This window comes from Halyomorpha halys, unplaced genomic scaffold (genome assembly GCF_000696795.3).
Source record: "Halyomorpha halys isolate HHAL.00 unplaced genomic scaffold, Hhal_1.1 Scaffold803.1, whole genome shotgun sequence".
NCBI classification, from domain to species: domain Eukaryota; kingdom Metazoa; phylum Arthropoda; class Insecta; order Hemiptera; family Pentatomidae; genus Halyomorpha; species Halyomorpha halys.
This window is the reverse complement of record NW_027115654.1, coordinates 604,084-625,195: the sequence shown is the minus strand read 5'-3', so window position 1 is coordinate 625,195 and position 21,112 is coordinate 604,084. Positions and strand designations below refer to the sequence as shown.

General features: G+C 29.8%; 2 protein-coding genes across 8 annotated transcripts in view; both read right to left on the bottom strand.

Annotated features, from left to right (window-relative positions):
* Nucleotides 1-13,187, bottom strand: part of LOC106686288 (nuclear factor related to kappa-B-binding protein) — a 26,050-nt gene extending 12,863 nt beyond the window's left edge. Inside the window, exons 1-15 of one of the 2 annotated variants that reach the window (XM_067052645.1) lie at nucleotides 13,084-13,187; nucleotides 11,995-12,247; nucleotides 11,703-11,896; nucleotides 11,372-11,604; nucleotides 11,022-11,236; nucleotides 10,680-10,832; nucleotides 10,419-10,585; nucleotides 9,854-10,147; nucleotides 8,775-8,995; nucleotides 5,999-6,285; nucleotides 5,115-5,283; nucleotides 3,711-3,941; nucleotides 2,256-2,368; nucleotides 909-1,205; nucleotides 316-415 (exon numbers count right to left, since the gene is read on the bottom strand). In XM_067052645.1, coding sequence (XP_066908746.1) covers nucleotides 316-415; nucleotides 909-1,205; nucleotides 2,256-2,368; nucleotides 3,711-3,941; nucleotides 5,115-5,283; nucleotides 5,999-6,285; nucleotides 8,775-8,995; nucleotides 9,854-10,147; nucleotides 10,419-10,585; nucleotides 10,680-10,832; nucleotides 11,022-11,236; nucleotides 11,372-11,604; nucleotides 11,703-11,896; nucleotides 11,995-12,243 — 2,923 coding nt within the window. In that variant the 5' untranslated portion in view covers nucleotides 12,244-12,247; nucleotides 13,084-13,187. Of the gene's footprint in view, nucleotides 1-315; nucleotides 416-908; nucleotides 1,206-2,255; nucleotides 2,369-3,710; nucleotides 3,942-5,114; nucleotides 5,284-5,998; nucleotides 6,286-8,774; nucleotides 8,996-9,853; nucleotides 10,148-10,418; nucleotides 10,586-10,679; nucleotides 10,833-11,021; nucleotides 11,237-11,371; nucleotides 11,605-11,702; nucleotides 11,897-11,994; nucleotides 12,248-12,598; nucleotides 12,834-13,083 lie in introns of those variants that run through there. The other variant, XM_014429489.3, reaches the window with a different exon arrangement.
* Nucleotides 13,188-13,802: 615 nt separating this feature from the next.
* Nucleotides 13,803-21,112, bottom strand: part of mlt (tubulin folding cofactor E like protein mlt) — a 146,778-nt gene continuing 139,468 nt past the window's right edge. For 5 of the 6 annotated variants that reach the window (XM_014429482.2, XM_067052642.1, XM_014429484.2 and 2 more), the window contains one exon: nucleotides 13,803-16,728. In XM_014429482.2, coding sequence (XP_014284968.1) covers nucleotides 16,407-16,728 — 322 coding nt within the window. In that variant the 3' untranslated portion in view covers nucleotides 13,803-16,406. Of the gene's footprint in view, nucleotides 16,729-16,988; nucleotides 18,506-21,112 lie in introns of those variants that run through there. The other variant, XM_014429486.2, reaches the window with a different exon arrangement.

The following is a 21,112-nucleotide window of genomic DNA, read 5'->3' as shown; positions in this document are numbered from 1 at the left end:
ATTTCTTTTTTTAAATTTAACACTGCATAAAAAAATGCTTACTTGAATTAATTTCTGAACATATTAATGCTGAATAAACTGGAATATCTCAGGAGTTCAAAGAATCAAAAATACAATTTTTACATTAAAAAAAAAATCAACACATTCTCGAGAAACGGCTGAGACTAAATGGCTCTAGAATGATGCGCTGATCTTTTTTTTCATAAGAATAATGCTTTTTTTTTTTTCTTCCTTAAAGGCATCAAAGCCTAAGCAATAATATTATATTGTTTTTTATCACATAATAATTCGTTCTAGAACATAAATACCACATACCAGCATTTTGGGTGGCAGTCTGTGAAGTAGTAATTACTTTTACAATTGATTTTCCAGCTTTGGCAACTGCATCCGCCGATATAGTAACAGATTTTTTCACCTAAAAGAAAACATGGATAATAACATCTTAACTTAAAAACAAGATCAAGTATTTTCACAAATTAAAAATAACGTTATTTATGTTATAAAAACAAAAGACATCTAAATATAGATAAAATAAATACATAATGTAAGTTTATAAAAGCATGACAATAATAAAAATTTATTTTTTAATGTTTTTATTTTAATGAAATTAGGCCAAAACAAACAATTAAACTCACTCGCAAAAACTAATCTCAACTTGTGAATACAAACTCCTAAGGTATTCCAAGAACTACTTATCTTGTAGTCAGCTTATATAAAGGAGTACTGTGAATGATTCAGTGGGAAATCCAAGAGGGAAAATCCTAATTACTTTAAATTACATTTATTAAGTACACTAATAAGCTGTTTTCATGCAAAAATAAATCAAGGTCATTCTTCATTGCTACAATTCCATTCTTTAGAACTAGAATAAAAAGAATATGTTTAAAATAATAACAAACAATGCTTACCACATTTTGTGGTGCAGTTCTTATCAGATTAGTATCCTGTACAATCGTTCTAGCAGGAAGAATTGATCCAGGTTTTTGTTGACCTGAACTCCCTTGCAGCCTAAGAATACCTTGCCCTTCAGTCAGTTTGTTTCTTGGCTTTCCCAGGAGGGATTTTACTCCCCCCTCTGAAATCAATTTTCTAGTAACTGTTGTTACTGGTCTCTTCACACTGTTCTTAGCATCAACGACTAGTGGTGTACCACTTGCAGTTGTGATAGCAACAACACTTCCACCTTCTGTTCCACTACGGCCATCCTACAATCATATAAATGTTTAAAAATCTAGCACCATGAATAAGTTTATAAATCAAAAAACAATGATAAACAGATAAAATTAATGCAGAAATTATTGATTTCTTCATTAAATAAATGCAGAATAATGCCCTATAAAAAATAATTGATAGGGAAAGTGATTATTCAAATAATTAATCATCAAGATTTGTAAAAAAAAAAAAAAAAAGGCCGCAAACAAATGCAAAAAAAATCTTCAAGTTGACTTTATTCTGAACATTCTTAATGTTATTAGTACTAATTATAAATAGTTAATGAAACAGAACTGCTACTGTGATATTAATACTATACTAATATATGGAACTTACCATATTCCAAATTGAAATATTTATGACCTTTTATGACTAGATCACCTTAAAATTATAATTTAAAAAAGAAATAGAAGGAAACATATAGTAATTAAAATAATAAAAAAATTAGGAAAAGTAATGTCAAAACAAACTATTTTAAAATTAATTACTAAAAAAAGAAGAAACTAATGTAAACAAAAGAGGTAAATGATATTCTATATTAATTTTCAGAAATAGAAATACAAGACCGACTAAAAAAAATGAAAAAAGCCTTTAAAATTATAATTGGTTCAATTTCGAAAAGAAAACTTCTATTTTTTGCCTACTTCAACATTTACTGTACAAACACCCTAAGCTTTTAATTTATTTTAAGAAGCATAATCATACTAATTAAGACATATAGAATTAAGCTCTAGCAATTTAGTAAACCAATAAATTCATTCAATAAAATACAAAATCCTTATTTTAAATTATTCATAAAGACCTTAAGGACCAGCACATTACAGGTTTGACCAAACAGAGATAAAAATGCATGCATTATAAACTCCGATGAGTAACTGCCTAACAATAATTGAAAACCCATAATCAGTCCTTGAAAGGTAGATGAGGTTATCAGACAACAGTAATCAGCTCATCTTTGTGTAGGCAGTCCTATTAAACCCTAGTAGAAACCATCATGGAAATCCAAAAAATAAATAAATGAAGTAAATAAAATAAAAACTTACAGAATTCTCAGGAATCTCAATTTTAGGTAAAGCGTCCTTCTTCGTTTTAGAAGGCTTCCTTGCTGATTTTGGTCTCGATACTTTCACATTAGCACCCAGAGCATGTAATCGTTCTAAAATAGCAATATAATTAAGGACTTATATCATGATAATTTTGCTAATTATAATGAAATACATATATGTATTGTAATATGCTCTTTTTTAATAAATAGTATATTTCGATGTATAAAGGGTTTTTAATATGTTTTATTTTAGGTATAATTTTAATATTGTTATTTGTTATTTTAAATCAAAAAGCAAGCTAACCAGTTTTCTTTGTCTTGTAGCGAGAGGGACCAAGTGGTTGGACCAAAGCTCACCAGAGCGCTCCACCTCGAGCCTCACCGAAGCTCTCAAATTTATAAATCAGTTCATTTTGTAAAAAGACATTGTCATTTTTGTATATTAATAATTTCTGTACATAATACTTAGCAATATCTGTGCAATGAATAATAAATGATAACAATGCAATGCACGAACCTATCTCAAGCAGACATGTACCGACCGCTTCTCGGTCACAGCCGCATGGACTAGACCTATAAATAAGGGACTCAAAATCCCTAAAATTCGATCGTAGATCCACTTCCTTTCCTGGGTCTAGTCATGGCACAGGTGACGTATACACTGCTTGAGATAGAGAAGTTTATTGCCAATCTATGCTCGCAAAAGTCTAAAAGAAATAAGCTGTTTTCAAAACAAGAAAGATGGCGGTGCGCGTCCTTTTAAAGTGTTCGTTGGGTTGATTGTGTTAAGATGGATTGAAGTTTTTCAACCTTTGTCGTTTCTATACAGTAATTATAGAAAAAGAAAAATCAAAGAAGAAATATAAAAACATAACAATTGTCAATAGACTGTTCGCATCACAAACCATAACAAGTAAAGCGGAGCGATTGTACCACAATCGATTATTTTGGATTGATCAGTAAACATCGAAGATAGAGGAGAGGAGAGAGGCATTCGTTGTTTGGGGCGCGCAGGTGAAAGGATGTCTCCAGGATAAGGAGGTCCTCATCAAATTTCTGTCCAACAAGAATAGGAAGCCATTTTGGACGATAGGACAAAACATTAGAAAAAAGAAGATACCAAGGATCATCAAAAGAAGATTGTGAACTTGGTTAGTTAAGTTTTGTTACACCTGAATTTAAATACAATTGTAAAAGAGATATTAATTTAATTAAGTTAATAGTAAAAGTGTCTGTTTTTCTGATTGCCTAGCAACAACACGCCCTGAGAAAAAGAGTCTTTTTTGTATTATAAAATTTAAATAAAATACTATTATTTATTTAGTATTAAAGTTTTTAAATTTCAACCAAAGCTATCTCTTTTAGATATCAGAATTACAAGCTAAAAAATATAAGATTTCGTTTTATTTTATTTTAAATAAATTTTAAAATTATTACTGTATATACAATTTACCAAACTCTTCTGGACTTCTTCCCCGATGCAAGTAAACCCAAATCTTCCTTTTTGAATCATATTTAACAGATGGATCATTCTCATAATGTAATCTATCCAAGGCACCACTAACAACGGAGCTCAACATCCCTTCTTGCGCATTCTCGGATAGATACTGTGAGTCCTTCAACAGTGTAACAATGTCAGCACGAGTTCCTTGAGCATTCGGCAACCTAGCGACAGCATCTCGAACTGGAAGTAATTACTCAAATTAAATATAAGTCATGGTGAATAGTAATCAGGAACTTTCATGATATTAAAACCACCAATTTTATGAGAATCCGTATTGAAAGTAAAGTGAAATTTCTTAATATTTAACAATATTACTAAATATTTGGTAATTTAATAATTCCTCAGTTATATAAATTACTAAGAATATATTAAACTGCTTAAATAAAAATTAGAAGTAAAATATAAAAACATATAAGTCATGGTGGATAGTAATCTGGAGTTTTAAGACAATAAAACTAAGTTTCAAAAAAATATAACAAATGATTAATCCACAGTATTTAATCCCCACAATAACATAGTATGTCTATAAACAACGATTTTAACCGTTCCAGACTTCCTCTTTGAGTACGGAACTGGACTTCTTCCATTTAATTCTCAACAATTCATGTCAGAATTGCCACAGCTTTTTGATCACATGTTTTTACCATAATTGAAAGGATTTTTCTTTCCTCTTTTCAAAGACATACCAGGCCTAAAAAACCTAGGATGTACATGTATGGCAGGCATCAGATAACATGCAGGATGTATTTATTACCTACATTTTTATAGGCAAGCAAGGCCTATCAATATCTTTCAGAATGACCTAGACATCAAAAGTCTACAATATAATTGTTTTTATATTATAACCAAACTGTTTTAATATTGACCAGATGTCCTGTTTCAACTTGACTGTCCGGCATTTTGTCAGTTTATATTTTTCATGATTATGACCAAACACAATCATATAATGGACATATGGTGGTTTAATTTTCAAAGACAAAAATTACATTTTGGTCAAAACGGTTGGTTTATTGTTGTAAAAAATAAAGGGAACCTAAAATGGTGTGACAGTTGCATGCACAAAAATGTCATGAATTATAATAATATTAAAGATAAACATAATTTAGATTTTATAACCAGAAAATCTGATTGTTATAACAAATAAAGTTTCTAGGGAAAACCATCTACTGAGACTGAGAACAAGAAAAAAGAGCATTATGGCCGATAAATCATTATAAACAGTAGTTTTGAAATGAAGTCTATTCGGTTTTTGCAAAAATTGTAATTGCTCTGACTAATAATGAAACTCATATTTCATTAAGTATATTACATTTTTTTATCTATTTACTGTATCAAGAAATAAATCTGACATACCTAACTCAAGTATGGTAACGTATTTTGGTCTGTCATCAACAAGGAGAGTATGCCCTCGAGCTTTGCTCAAATTTCCAGCTTGCATTGATCTTACAGGACCAACAACTCTTTCCACACCACCAACTCTATATGTGAAAGCACGAAATGGTGTCTCATAACGCTGTTTTTCCTATAAAAAAAAAGGAAATATTAAGTAAATAAAGGCTTATTATAAAGTTATTATATGTACTAAAGACATTAAAAGTAAGTTTTAAAAAATTAAATAATACCTAATTGAAGATCAATAATATTGCTAATAAAATAAATAAATTATAATGCTGTTTTATTTTTCCAGTTATCCCATGCACGCACACACATTTCTGTATTCACATACATAAAATATACAACACATTCACTTTCTAAATTATATGAAACAGATAAGAGTTAGTATGTCATCAAATATTATTTATATAATGCAAAAAATAAGCAGGTGCTGATACTTAACTTCATTACAATAATATTGGTTTTGAAAGGTGTTATTATAAATTTAATTAACAAGTCCAAAACTCCAATACAATTGTTCTTAAATTGTCAATATATTGGTTAGTTTGTAATTCCAATTCAAAACTTTTCCAAGATCATTCTTAATGACACTTCAGTAATTTTATTTTCAGAATTATTATTTTTATTGGGTATTCAAAAGAAATAAAATTAAAATGTACAATGTTGGTAAAAATATGTTTGTCAGTCATTTAAATTAAAAGGAGAGGACTAACTGGACTAAAAACAAAATAATGAATGCATTAAATATAAGGTCCATTATAAAGGAGTGTTCATCAATAAAAGTTTTTCAACATACAAATAAAATAACAATTTTTAAATTATTAATAAAAAATAAAATATACCTGCTGCCTGAATATAATCCTGTCCTGCACTGAAGTGGGCTGTACAGCAGGACCTCGGGGAGCAGGTGGTCCTGATGAGGTTTGAACTATGCTATTACTGCTAACAGTAATACTGCTAGATGGTAGGGTAGTCGTGGCAGAACAACTGTTACCGGAGCTCCTTTCACCCCAAACTGAGCATAAGGCTACCAAGCGGTGGTCAGAATCACGACCAGCCCCTATCCACTGATACTGTTTCACCGCCAACTTCCATTCCATATAAGGCACATAATCTTCAGGAAGAGGCTCTGAACAAAAAATACAAAAGGCTGATATAGAAAGATAATCAATAATATTTATTTATTAGTTTAAGTAAATGATACTTTTTGTTTACTACTAGTTGCGTTCCACGGTTTTATTCACATGTAATTTAGATTATACTTTCCTGCTCACTCACATGAGTACATTATCAAGTACATCCGAAATTTATGTGGAAAACAAAATAACCAATCACTAAAAAATATGACATTACAGAAAACATATTCAGATTATTTTATATTAATAAAGTTTTATATGAATATGGTATGTTTTAAACTCTTAAGAGGAAACTTAGTAACCTCAAAACTGCACGAGTTAGGTTCTGGGCTGAGTAAGTTGACTTTTATATTTCTTGCAGTCCTAAGGAATGAAAACTCAACCTCTGGTTAGAAACAAGGGGTGCCACAACCCTACACCCCTCCAAAGCAGGTGCTGATACTTAACTTCATTACAATAATATTGGTTTTGAAAGGTGTTATTATAAATTTAATTAACAAGTCCAAAACTCCTATACAATTGTTCTTAAATTGTCAATATATTGGTTAGTTTGTAATTCCAATTCAAAACTTTTCCGAGATCATTCTTAATGACACTTCAGTAATTTTATTTTCAGAATTATTAAAATATGTGTGAGGAAGCTCAGTAAAACAGTTCATTTAATCGCAAATGTGAAGAGAACAGAAGTTGTAGTTAATGTTATTTTTAATAATTTGGTATGTCGCTAATGAAAATCCATTAAGCAGTTCTCGAGAACTTTCTGCTATTTTCTTTGTTCTGCTCAGACAAATTTCAATGTGAATATTAAAGATCCTAAAGTATATTTACTGATATAAAAATTATAGAGTAAATATAAAATTTAATTAATTTGATCAATTTTTTAATTAATGTTTTATAGGAACAGTTAAAAATTAACTTCTTTTAAGGAAAACATTAAAATATTAAGTTTGATGCAAATAAATAATTTTATCTAATATAATGGAGAAAGTTTTTTTTTTTTTTTTGGAAAAAAGGTAAAACAGTAAACATTATTGTTTAATGTATATAACAAAAAAGTGACCGAGAATTAAAAAAACAATATCAACAACAAAATGTGCGTATGCTTTGAGTAACTCTCAACTTTTTTTTTATTCCCCAGTCTAGCCAATTCTGGCCAATGGGCTGCAGAATTAACTGTAAAATATGGTGTACTCGATGACACGCCTACGAAACAAATAGACCCACCTTTTGACATCACTTGGCCTGGAAGCGTACCCTCCTCCAATACATTCCTTTCTCCAAGGTTAGAAAAGGTTGGTTACCTATAGGATAACCTAAACAAAATAAAAATTGAGCAAAACCCAGGTTTGAAATCTAATCGAATCAACTGAAATCAAATAATTTTCAGTTGGATAAAAATCAGCCATCAAATATCCATTATATAAAATAAAGATGGCAACAAAACAGACAAACATATTCAAGAAGATTGCAATGCAATGGAGGATATGAGAACACAAAAGGTTAATGAATTTGAAACTACTGGCTATTAACTTTGGTGCACCACCAAAACGTGTTGAGTGAAGGGTAGCATATCAACTTCTTAAGAAAGTGTTACCATCTATTTTCCGGAATAAGATTAATTTTAAGTAACAATAAGTAGTCAGTAAAAGATTACTTTCTGTCTGACATTTTATTTATTAAAATAAACAAATAAATTTTAGATTTTATGTTAGTTTTTGTAATAATAAATATATCAACTGTTTATGAATGAGTTTTTTTTTTATATAGAGAGATTTAATTAATGTTTTTCCTATAAGAATGTTTCAACCAGAAAATAGAGTAGAGCTTAATTCAAGACACTGATACTAGACCAAAATAACTAAAGAACTTTGGTTATTCAAAAGTCCTGAATAAAATTGTTTCCACAGGTATTAATAAGTCAAAATATAAAAATATCCTAGGTCAATCACCATATCTCCCACAGTACTGGCTGCAGCTATCAACAGGCCTCTAAACAACTACCACACTCAAAAAGTATGTCAAAATCTATACAGGTAGTTTTGACTGCAAAGTGAAATATATGGACCCACATATCTATTTTTATTTCTATTGGAAGAAGATAGTTGGCTTAGATTAGAGTCTAATGAATTGACTCTGTTTCGAGTTGACTCTGGGTGGCAGTCAATAAAGGTTTCAAAATAGTAACAAAAAAACTATTTATTATTAACCAACATTTCATCGCACTTTGCAGGGCTTTAGCAACTCAGTTGCTTTCAGAACATGATTCTCATAAGCCCTGACGAAGCCATTGACCACTACCCGGACTATCTTTCTCCAATATATTTTTATTTCTATATATATTGATAATATTAACCTATTAATTTTTTTGTTATTCCACCAATGAAGTACCAATAGATTTTGTTTAAATATATAAACTTTACATATTGTATCAGTTTTCCTCAATCTAATTTAAAAACAGGAAAAAAAAATGTATCTACAGTACCTGAAGAATCTCCAGCTAAAAAATGAACAGCTGACTGCAATTTCGATTCCAACTGAGGTGTATACCAAGGGTTAAGAGGTGCTATAGGACTGTTGGCCCAGGCTTTCACTCTCGATTCCAGCTCTCTTGGTTCTATCCTATGGTCTGGGGTTGAAAGGAGAATATCTCGAATGAGGGAGAAGAAACAAGCCTGAGTTTCCTGCATCAACTCTGGGTGTGATCTAATTTAAAAAAAAAAAAAAAAGAGAAAAAGTATAAGAATAAAAATAAAATCCATAAATAATACAATTAAAATACAGTACAACTTGCTTATAAGAGACATGATGGAACTAAGCGACATAAACATATGTCTAATTATTAATTTATTTACTTTAAAAAGCAGGAAATTTTTATTTATTTTTTCTTCTCTTGCACTTCTGGGTATCGTTCTGGTTTATGAATCTTCAAGAAAATTTCTTCTGAATAACTGTAGGTCAAATGATGTTTCAAATTTCAAAAGCAAAAGGCCAGAGGTAAACTGCTCTCAGTATTGGTTTCTCTTCCTCAATTTCATCCTTATAATCTCATTGTCATTGTCGTTAATGATGTTACTTGACAGGATATCCTTAACGATGTACGTGATTTCATTTGTTGCTACATCAGAATTCATTAGAACATAATCGCTCAAGATTTCTTCTTCTCCACCAATGTTAATACTTGAAAGAATTCAGGTAATTTACGTTACTTATAACCGAAATGATTGATCTTACGCCTGAGTAAAAATAGTAGAGTGATCAATGTTTCCTCTTAATGCAAGGCCTTATATCTCAGGTTTCACATATATGATTTATAATGTCATAGGATGGCAGTGAAATTAATTATCAATACAATATATCATAAGTTGATGATAACTAATAACTAAATCCTTCCCATAAGTACAAGATATTAAAATGACCTCTACATACCAAACCTAAGAATGTTTATGAACATTAACAATAATAAATATAGTTGATAGGACAACTGAAATTTTACTAAAAAAAAAAAAATCTATAAAATTAATTAGCAGTTTTTAAAAGTAAGAATACTAATAAATTACTTACTTTATTTCATCTAATGAAAGTGGAGAGGATTCATCAAAATCAACAGGTAAATCCATCATATCAATGCCATCTAAATCAGAAAGTGTCGCAGGGGTCAAAGGCACTCGAGCTTTCTTAATTTCAGGAGAGAGGTCAGTTTCGGTTTTGATTATAGTAACCTTAGACTTTTTATTATCACCTCCTCCTTTCTTAGGAATTTCATCATTGCCTGGTAAACAACCTTTCTTTAAACTGTCATGACTTTCAGTTCTAAACCGCTTTAATGCTGGTGATTTATTATTTTTTGATGTAGATCTAAAACGATATTGAAATTTATGATAATATACATAATGAAAACTATACCAATCAAATTAAATTTAGAGTAAAATAACAGTAAAAACAACTATATCATGTACATGTTTTTAGCATAGGTGTTTTGAAGTACATTTAAAAAAAAAAAATAAAAAAAAAAAGCTGATTAGATGGTAAAATTTTCATTTGAACCAAGATTGTTCCCTTAATTTTATTTTTTTAAATTATTAATAAAATGTTCAAGAGGAAAACAACAATATTTTAAAGTACTCACATTTGACTAGTAACAGAGGTATTTTGTCTAACTATCACGGGTAATGAAGGAAGTTCATCTACAGCCTCAATGTCCACTACTTTTTCTACATCATCATCTAAATCAGCCTTGAGGAGAGTACTTCCAGTTTCTTCAGTTCCACTAGTATCACCAAAATCATCATCAAACTAAAAAAAAAAAGTCATTGAGATGAAAATCAATTTGATAAATAAATAAAAAAAACATCAAAGCCTTAAACAGAATAATAATAATAAAATTTACCATAGGACTTGATATTGAAGGTGTTCTGTTCAGTTTCAGTTTATTTTTTTTAGAAATGATTGGTTTGGAACTAGCTGATTTCTTTAAAAATTTACTACACCTTTGAGCAATATCATGAAGAGTAATGCCATCGACTTGCAAATCTGGATGTTCCTATTTACATCACAAAACAGTCATTAATTTTAATTCAAGATAAACACTTACTATCAAACTGAAGTCATAATGATCATTCCTCATAATTAAAAGTATAAAACATTAAAATCCTGTCAAGTAGTATTTCAGCAATAAAAATTTGTTGAGTCAATTATCCTTAAAATCCCCTAAATAGTAAGATTAACAAACCTCACGGTTAGATCTTCTTTTAGAATGAACACCCAACATCTGTGTATAAGACTGTTCTTGGATATAATAAGGATTATATTGAGGGGTTTTGCCTTGGTCCCAGGGAGTAGGTCCAGTGCAAAGTGTTCCTAGCACTGGCTCGATACCATCATTAAGTCCTAATTCAACTAAATTTATACTTCTTCTTGGTTTTTTACCAACACCCAATGGCCCTTCTACAAAAGTTAAAAAATTTACAGGCAATTATAAAAATAAGATTACAAAAGTAAAATTATTACCATTCAATAAAAATATAAATCATTTAGGTTATAAACACACTCAGTAATAGAATTTATCATTGTTACCAATACCTGGATAGTTTTCATCCTCTGAGCTTTCACTAGATTCACCGATTTCTTCTTTAATCAATGCGAGTTCTTGAAAATACCTACTCTTTACATTCGGAGAAAGAGGAACACTAGGTTTCTTGGGGGGTGCAGTAAAAACTTTAGGCCTTTCACCGTTAATGACAGCATCAACTAAATGTTGTCGGGAAGCTAATACTGATTTCATAAGATCATACATCCTCCATCGTTCTGAACGCCTACATAAAAAAAGAAATAGTTCAACATACAAACAGATCACTCTAATGAAATGCCTAAAATTCATAATAATAAATTCTTGGGTACTAGCAATACTAACTTATAATCTTTATATTGTGCTTTTCTAAGCAAAGTTCGCATTCTACTCAAGTCAGGTCTGAAGTGAGCAGCCCGTAATTGTTTTTGAAATTCTACCAAAGGATTTCCAAATCGAATGTTTTCACGATTAAAAAGCATTCGTAATGTTGCATCTTTTTCTTCAGAATCCCTTTCCGGAAACGATGGGAGAAAATTCTTTAAAAAACAAATATATGAAAATATATAAACAGGTGAAATAAAAAAAAAGATTAAATAACTAAATTAAACAATAAAAAGTGAATATCATTCATTACCTTCAAATGTTGCCTCTGCTGTTCTGAAAAACTGTGCCAAAGGTCAAGAGAAAAAAATTCTTTAAAAACATCAGCATTATCACATAATCCCTGAGGTAGTAAAAAACTTTCCCCTCCGACCCTAACAGCTTCCATCCCCAGTGGAGTGTTAGTGCTCGATTCTTCAGAATAAGAAAAAGAAGAGCCTGTCTCTTCTGATTCAGAAGAGCTCCAATTTTCATCCCAATTCTCCATTTCAACTGATTCCATTTGTCTACAGAAAATAACATATTTCTTATCATTCTTGTCTCAAAATATATAAATTAGATACCAACCTACTGATAAGGTTATAACCACTAGTGTTTGTTTACATTGGGTAGGTAATATCACAAAACATAATCAATCTTAGAACAATTTAATACTTTATTTATGACTAAATAATAATAGAAGTCAAAAATTTCGAGGGTTAAGCTTTAAATTGCAATAATTCAATTCACATGGTTTAAGGAACCTATCCAGGTTTCCAAATGCATTAAATACACTTCCACAAATATAGCACCAAAAATCTGGAAACGGTAGGAGAGATAATAAATACAGTTAATTTACATTACAGTTTAAAACTAACCTTATGTCCTAAATACTTCAGGTTTTATCTAAATAAAGTACACCCAGCGACATCGTTTCGCTGACTCCACTGCACAAAATATACACACTATTCAAAGAGGCCATAGCGGAGGGAATAGGAACCATGATTGAAACATTACGACAGGAACGAACCATAACTGCTTGTCAAAACTATTACTTTTACGTTTTGTTCATTTAATATCTTATTTAAATGTAAATTCTACTACAAAATTTAATTAATTTGCATATCTCACCCCATGAACACATGTTACAATTATTAGATTAAATCTTACATTAACATATATAATTAATACGATCAATCTGATGGGGGTAGTTGTAATTCAAAGATTCCCGCACTTTATTTTCGAATAGTTAAAATTGATGTTATTAATATTTTCATTACCAGACGTATTAAAAGGTTAGTTTTTATCTGCAATCCTTGAGGTTGTTTTCTAGTTATTACTTAAAACAGTTAATAAAAATTACCTTATTGGTATGTTTCCAAATTCTTCTTTATTTTTTCTTATATTCTTAATACACTAATTCTATTATATATCAAACACACTTATGCCTTCAATCTTTTATTTTTAAAGTTTATGAAACACTTAAACCTATATTTGTTTTGTTAAGTATAAAATTGGATTATTGAATATTTTCCATGTGTTAAGAAAACTTCATTGAATTAAAAATTTAAGGAACACAATTGTTTTTATTGTGACATTTATAATCAGTCATGAATCATTACCAAAATACACTATCTTCATCATACTTACCCATCCTTGTAAAATTTTACCCTCTCTTTATACTTTTATGTTGACTTACTAAGGAATAATTTATCCAAAATATATATTGGATTTTTTAGGTAATAGTAAGTTAATATCAATAAGCATTAAATGGACCTAAAGAAGGAATAAGGTTTTAAAAGGAAAAACATGAAATATTAATCATTAAAAACATACAGTTCCACAAAAAAATATATTTCATTTATTCAAACGATACAAGATTTTGCCTTTAGCATTTCTAAAAATAATTTTTTTTTTCCTCATTCAAGACTTGTAAACAGTCCTTTATAGATAAAAAATTACTCTGTGCAAAGGAAAAAAATAATAATAGTGATACAAGCCAGTACTTAAAAGTAAAAGATGGAATTTATGCCCTAAGCCATTAAAGACTAGACATGATGGTTTTGATAAATAAAAAAAACACCTGTTTTAGTTTATATTTGTATCCCCTTACAAATAACATTTACAGTTAGTAACAATAAAATAAACATCATCACATTGGGTGTAGCTTAAAAAACATTTCTTTGAAATTTTGTCATTAGATACAAAGGAGTGATTAGATCAACTAAGTTATCCATTTATTGCATTAAATTACTTTAAAATATGGTATGGTAACCATACAAATGTTTTTCTGTAAAGAAAGGTAAAACAATCCAACACATTAACATTTTTATTTTATTTTTTTCAAAAACTATGATTATGTTAAATTCATAACAATAAATATTAATAACAGCACATGACATAATACTAAGTTCTACAAAACTAATATATACATATTTAGAGTTAATCTTAAATTAAACTGAAAGACTTAAAAAACCCTTATTCAACAAATACTTTACTATGCAGTTCTTATGGACACAATTACTGAAGTCATGAGTAATTTGAGAGAAGACAGTACATACTTTAGGTAATCATTTTATTTAAAACTCATAACTAAAATAAAAAACAAAAAAAGGAGAAAAAGAAAACCCTGTACCCTATATCACTAGTCTATGGAGGGTATTGGGTTTTATTCTCAATATGGAAGTATTATAATATATTATTGACTTACAGTTGTAAAAGGTGCTGTGGTAAGCATCTGTGCTCAACCATAAGGTTTTCTCCCAATGAATTCCAACAAACAAATTAATTTTGAGAATAACAGACCTAGTTGACTATATTTTTTATAAAATAAAATATATTTGAATTGTGTTTTTACATTTTATACTGTTGTGTAGAAATATTTATACATTTTATATTTGTTTGTACACATTTTATAAATGTATATTGATTTTTTTCTTACAATGTATTCATGTGTATTCTGAATGACTACTAAGTTAATACAAAATACTACATTATGAATTTATAAGAAAACAAATAGGAACACAAGCAGAATTCATAAATGCCATTAATTATTGCATGCTGCTTGGATAGACAAGGCTAATATTGACTACTTTTGACATGTTGGATAAACCTTAACAAATTCATAAAATGCTTACAATTGAAGCCTTGAAATTTATAAGAATCAATAGGAAAAAATAGACCATTTCATACAACATGGTCTATGAAAAAGTCCTTGCAACATTCAAAAGGACCTAAATAAACCTGATTAATAGATGCTATTATCCACTGACTTAATGGCGATTCTCAAAAAAAAGATTAATTTTCAGTCAAAATTTTGATAATGTGAACTCTTCAAAAATTTCCCAATTTTCATGTTGCTTCCTGTGATCATCATAAACAGAATGTGACACAAAATAGAACTGAAATCACTTTTTTGGGGGTAAAAATCACAATTAGATGATGATTTGGATGACCTGAAAGTAGACGGGTGCAACCAAACTGTGGTGACCTAAACAATTTGAATGTAAAAAGGAAATTATACATTTTACTTATTTTTAATAAAGGTCTGGGTAAATATTCATTGCATCCAAAATAAAACACTTGGTATTCAATCAAAGGTCGGTGGTTGAGATCTTTTGGTGGTCACATAACAGCAGAGATCGTTCAGGGCAAACATAGTCCAAATATTGAATTTGTTTTTTTTATTATTAAAACAGAATAATTAAATTATATTACACTTCTATATTTGAACAAGTACCTGTCTATCGTGAAATACCTCATCAAAAATATTTTTCATTATTGCCAAACAATAATTCAGCAGTGGTTATTAGAATGATTTAGGCGTGGTTATGAAAATTTAAAGTTTGATAGCTTGCTCACTCTAAATAGTTGGCCGAATATTTAAAATACAATAGCATACTTCAAAAGGCCTATAATGGGAAACAAATCTGTGAAATTATAAAATAAACCACGGTAATGAGATACGTAAGTATTCTCACCTGAATTTAGCCTTTCATTCTAAAAACTGAACAGTGACAGGTGGTAGAGAACAGAAAAATGGCAATGTTTCTCGTATACAGTTATCAATTTGGTTTGATTAATTCCCTTCTAAAGTTCATACATAGAAAATATCAGTAGCAGTGATGAGAAATGTCCATGAAACAAACTTTAGAACAAAGCATTGATTCACTAGTTACACTTGAAATAATTATGAATTCATTCCTGAAATGAGTGTATCATAACATTTTGTTTTTAAGAGATTTTCATGTATAAAGAAAATATCTAGAGTTCAAGGAAGATAGGGTGGTTCAATTTAAACTAATTTCATTACAGGCAGAGGTAAATAAAGGGTATAATAATAAAAATAAAAAAAGGCACATACCTTTGATAGAATATGCCAATATCACTATAATTTTTTTTTTGAGAATTACCCTATTTTTTTCAAAGTTGCTAGCTTTGCTCAATTAATTAAGTGATTTAAATATTGTTTGTGCTTAGATTATTTTGAGTACTTAACTTTCATTTCTTGGCATAGCTGTTATGTTACTAAGGTTAATTTACTTTTTATGATTCATAGACAATACCAAACAATGTATTGATTCTGTATTAATTAAGATACATATGTACACACATAAGTACAATACACTAACATAAGTATAGATTTTCTAATGAGTTTACAAATAATAATGTTTTATGTATAAGATTCTAAATTTTAGAATCAACTATAATTTCATCCCCAAAGGTAATATTATAACTGTAAAGTTGTTTATTAGGAAATCTCATTTCCTCAGGCCCATGGATTACTTTCAGTTCTTGATCAACATAAAATAATTTCATTTTTGCTGCTGAAATGTTTGCAAAACTCTCAAGCTTCTGCTTAAGTTCAAAAACTGTTTGGTAAACATCAAGGCACCTGATCTCAGACTTGGACCCATAAACAATGTTCACTTTCACTTTTCTTTCAGGAGAAAGATCAATATTAACGAGAGGATCTAGACGGCCATGAACCGCCACTAAATCAGAGTACCTGTAAGTAAAATAAAGTTAATATATTTGTTCTATTTATAATTGTATGTACAATTAAAAATATATTTAACCCTTGCTGTCGAAGAGTAGAACTAATATGGTTTTTGGATGTTTTCTTCTGATTTTATATTAATTGTTATCAAAACTATTTGTTTAGTGAATTTGAAAATTATTCCTCATCAGGAATCCTATTTTTTGGAATTGCTTATGATTGCATCTGGACCACTGGACAGAGTGGGGATTCACAAATAAAAAGACATGTTGCTCGAAAATAATTTTTCATTTTTACATGGTTTCAAAAATATATTCTATAATCAACAAAAAAAGTGGCAATATTATATATAAACATGATTGACCTAACTGAATATAAAGATGGTCAAGAGTGTGGTCAAAAAAGAGCAAAATATAGTTTTCCACTATTTATATACCATTGTTTTGCCCCACTTTGCAGTTCTTCTTCAGGGCTAGAAAAAAGATACAAAACAACTAAAAAATATATTGACAATGTAAGATAATAAGACGACATTAAAGTAAACTAAGGTGGGATAAAAAATAAAGTAAACATAAGTAAAAATTATATAATGATGAACAAAAATGTATAAAAACAAAATGTACCACTGAAAAGGAAATATCATAAGAGAATTAGATTTAAAATGAACAGGAGATGAAATAACACATAAAAATAGAAAATTAGATATAAGAGAAATAAAAAACAAAAATTATACACCCAAAGAAATAGAAACCTAAGGAAATAAGATAAGAATAAATAAAACTTAAAAAAATTATAATAACAATAAATAAATAAAGAACAAGTCAGGACCACCCACCTGTCATATTGAAAGACAATACTAAAATTAGCAAATGGAGATATGATATAGACATAGAGTGGGGGAGGGGAGGGGAGATGTGACTGTTAAAAACGGTTACATGTAAGTGAAATAAAAGAAAGATATATTAAAATATAAAAATTATGGAAAAGTATGATAATAATAACTAGTGCTGTATTTAAACAAGTCAGGTGGGTGGTCTTGATTTGTTCTTTATTTATTTATTTTTATTATTATTTTATTTTGAGGTGTTGATAGTTGACTGTAGATTAATAATTGAAGAAGATGCTCGGAGTGCAGTCAGCAAATAAACAAAAAAAATTATTTATTTGTGCCGTTTGAACCTGAATTTTATGCCTTGGACCTGAAACTCAGTTTAGTCAGAATCACTGCCTATGCTTTCTGATGAAGACCAGAAATTCAGGTCAAAATGTTGGCACAAATAAATAATTTTTTTGTTTATTTGCTGACCGCACCCCTCCCCCCCAACCATCTCTGTCTCCTGTTCATTTTAAAAGTAATACTCTATGTTATTTCCTTTTTATGTAAAATTATAGTTACACGTTTTATTTTCATTTCTTTTTGTATAATTTTCACTTATATTTACATCATTTTTAACCCCACCTTAGTTTACTTTAATGTATATCTTATTATCTTACATTATTAACATATTTTTATTTGTTTTGTATCTTTTTCAGCCCTGATGAAGTAATTATACTTATATAAGTAATGCAAATAAATAGTTGAAAAATAATTTTTTGTTCCTTCTCGATCGCATTTCTGACCATCTCCTTCATATAAAAGGACTAAATTTATTTTTTAGTATTAATTTTTTTAGATTTATGGGACTTGGACCCATAAACAGTGTTCACTTTCACTTTTCTTTCAGGAGAAAGATCAATATTTACAAGGGGATCTAGACGGCCATGAAACGCTACTAAATCAGAGAACCTGTAAGTAAAAAAAGTAAATATACATATATTCTATTTTAAAAATTAAAAAGACAAGTTACCATATAGCTTGAAAATAATTATTAAGTTTTGCATGGTTTCAATAATATGTTCTATAACCAACACAAAAAAGTACTAAATTTATTTTTCATGAAATATTTCAAAACAGTTTCGATGCAAATGCACTTTTTGTCCAGACATATTTATGTAGTAGAAAGTTTATTTTTTGTTTGTTCATCCTTGTTTGTGTTAGTTATCTATTTTGCTGTCATTTTTTTACATTTTTATATGAGCCAATGAGGTTTATTTTGTTCATAACTTTTTTTCTACTGGATTAATACTGGTGCCTATAGGCAGAACTTTTGGATGACAAAACCAGACATTTAGAAAAAAATCAGCAAGCAAATCGGTTAAGAACTTTTTAAGATTTTAGATAAGTAACAAACAAACGTTACATTTTATTTATGTAGATAACAAAAAATTGATATTTTTGGAATTAATTTTAGTGAATAAAATGGAAACTGCATCTACGATAAACGTTACCGACTACACTATGGTACATTCAATTAGCTTTAATTTGAATGCTGAAAGGCATCTATATGTTTAATAGCTCTTGTGATATAGTTTTTTATAAACTAAAGTTTTTTTACTAACAAAGAAAAATAATCTTTTTGTGAATTTATTTTGCAATAATTTATATCCTGGAAACTCGGCAGTAGATGGAAGTGACATTGAAGAATATGTGTCTGCCATGCAACTAAGAACTCCCTCAAACACCCAAAGGAGAGGTCTATCCCATCGTGGACACCAACTTTAACAGCCATGAAGAAAGAATTCTACAAGGCCCGGCAGTAGTATCTGATGTCTGGCCATTTGATTCCTCCAAAGCTCTCTCTAAGCATAGAGATAACTAGGCAATCACTCTTTAAAAGTTGATAAAAATATCCATTGAGGCTATTGACATATCCCAAAGATTATTCATGTCTTTATAACAAAGAGGGAGGTTTCATGATATATGCCATTGTATATCCACCTGATACAGATTTATGTCCACTCTGGGACATTCATGATGGATCCATGAAGGGACAGAAAGAAAAATGGTCTTGCTCCAAGACTCGATTCCATAGATGCAGCATCTTGCACTGGTAAAAAGGTCATCAGGTTGGTGAAGATTCAGCAGATGGCATTGCTGCAAGTCACTAAACTCCATAGCCTTGGAAACAATATATATCCGCAGTGTTCCAGATATAGAGTTCCAAAGACAGTTAAGCAAATCATTGTGAACTGCACCACCTTTGAGGCACTGTGGGTTAAATTGCTGAAGGGAGCTGAAACTCTGTGCCCTCTCACAAAACAATTTCTCTCAGCTAATCACTGATGACAATTGCCTGTACTATAAAGAGGTTGGGTGCAGCTGGAAAACTGCAGTGGGTCATACTTTAGTATGTCAAGAAGAGAAGAGGGGAGACATGAAGAGGGGAAAAGGAGGCACTGTAGAAGAGAGGGGTCAACCTACAAGACAAAAATTATGGCTATTAAGTAGAAAAAGTATATTTGTAGAAAAAGCATACCATATGTAGTATCATTCACGTATGTATGGTATGGTAATAATGCCAAGACCCATGTTTAACAAAGAATGAATGAACCATTTCAAGTAAATTCTTGAAAATAGAGTAGGTTATAGTGAAACTGCTAACTGAGAAAAGGAAGAAGACTAGGAACCTCCAGATGAATAAGCAGTAGAAAAACTAAAACTAAAAAATAAGAAATCCCAGTTTAGATGTTCAACTATTAGCTAAAAACTTAGCTATTTATTAGCTTATACTTCTGACCTGGATTGAGAAAAGGGAGACCAAACAGATGTGCCAAATATTGAGAAGCTGTCCTCCTTGTTTGCACTTACAAAGTGTTCTCACAACTTTCTATTTCAGAATCTTGTTCCATTCATTGAAAGTACACACCAATTTGATTTCATAAGAGGAAGATACACTATAGCCCAATCTATTTAATCAGAAGTATTTTTGAGAAGACTGCTGAAGTTGAAACTATACCAGGAGATAGAGGAATTAGGAGATCCACAAAAGCTCATTTGACTAGTGAAAATTATAACAAGAAGACCTAGGTGTATCATTCATGTGGGATCAAGCCTATCTGGTTTATTCAGAATTGAAAGCTATCTAAGATGGTCTGCTCTTGGATATCTATATTTTATTTTATTTCAGAAATGGCAGTTCCATGTTTGCCATGTGAAACGATTATCATTAGACTGGTCCAGTTCTAAGATTTAGACATTGTAGTACAAGAGCCAAGAAGAAAAAAAGGCAGTTAACTCACCCCAATTTTTATTACTTCAATAAAAACTATGTATAATTACTAGTCAAAATTGATGAGTCTGCCAAGTATAGGTAGGGCGATTAAAAAATGCCGGCTGTTTCAAAACCTTAAAAAAACATTGATTTTTCATTCGGAGCTCTATATCTTAAAAACTACCAATAACACTAAAAAATCTAAGAGAACATTATTTAAAGAAAAGTAAATTTGCTGAAATATTAGCCCTAAAAGAGCTATTTACGTCCAATAGTTCTCGAGATATAGCTTTTTAAAAAGC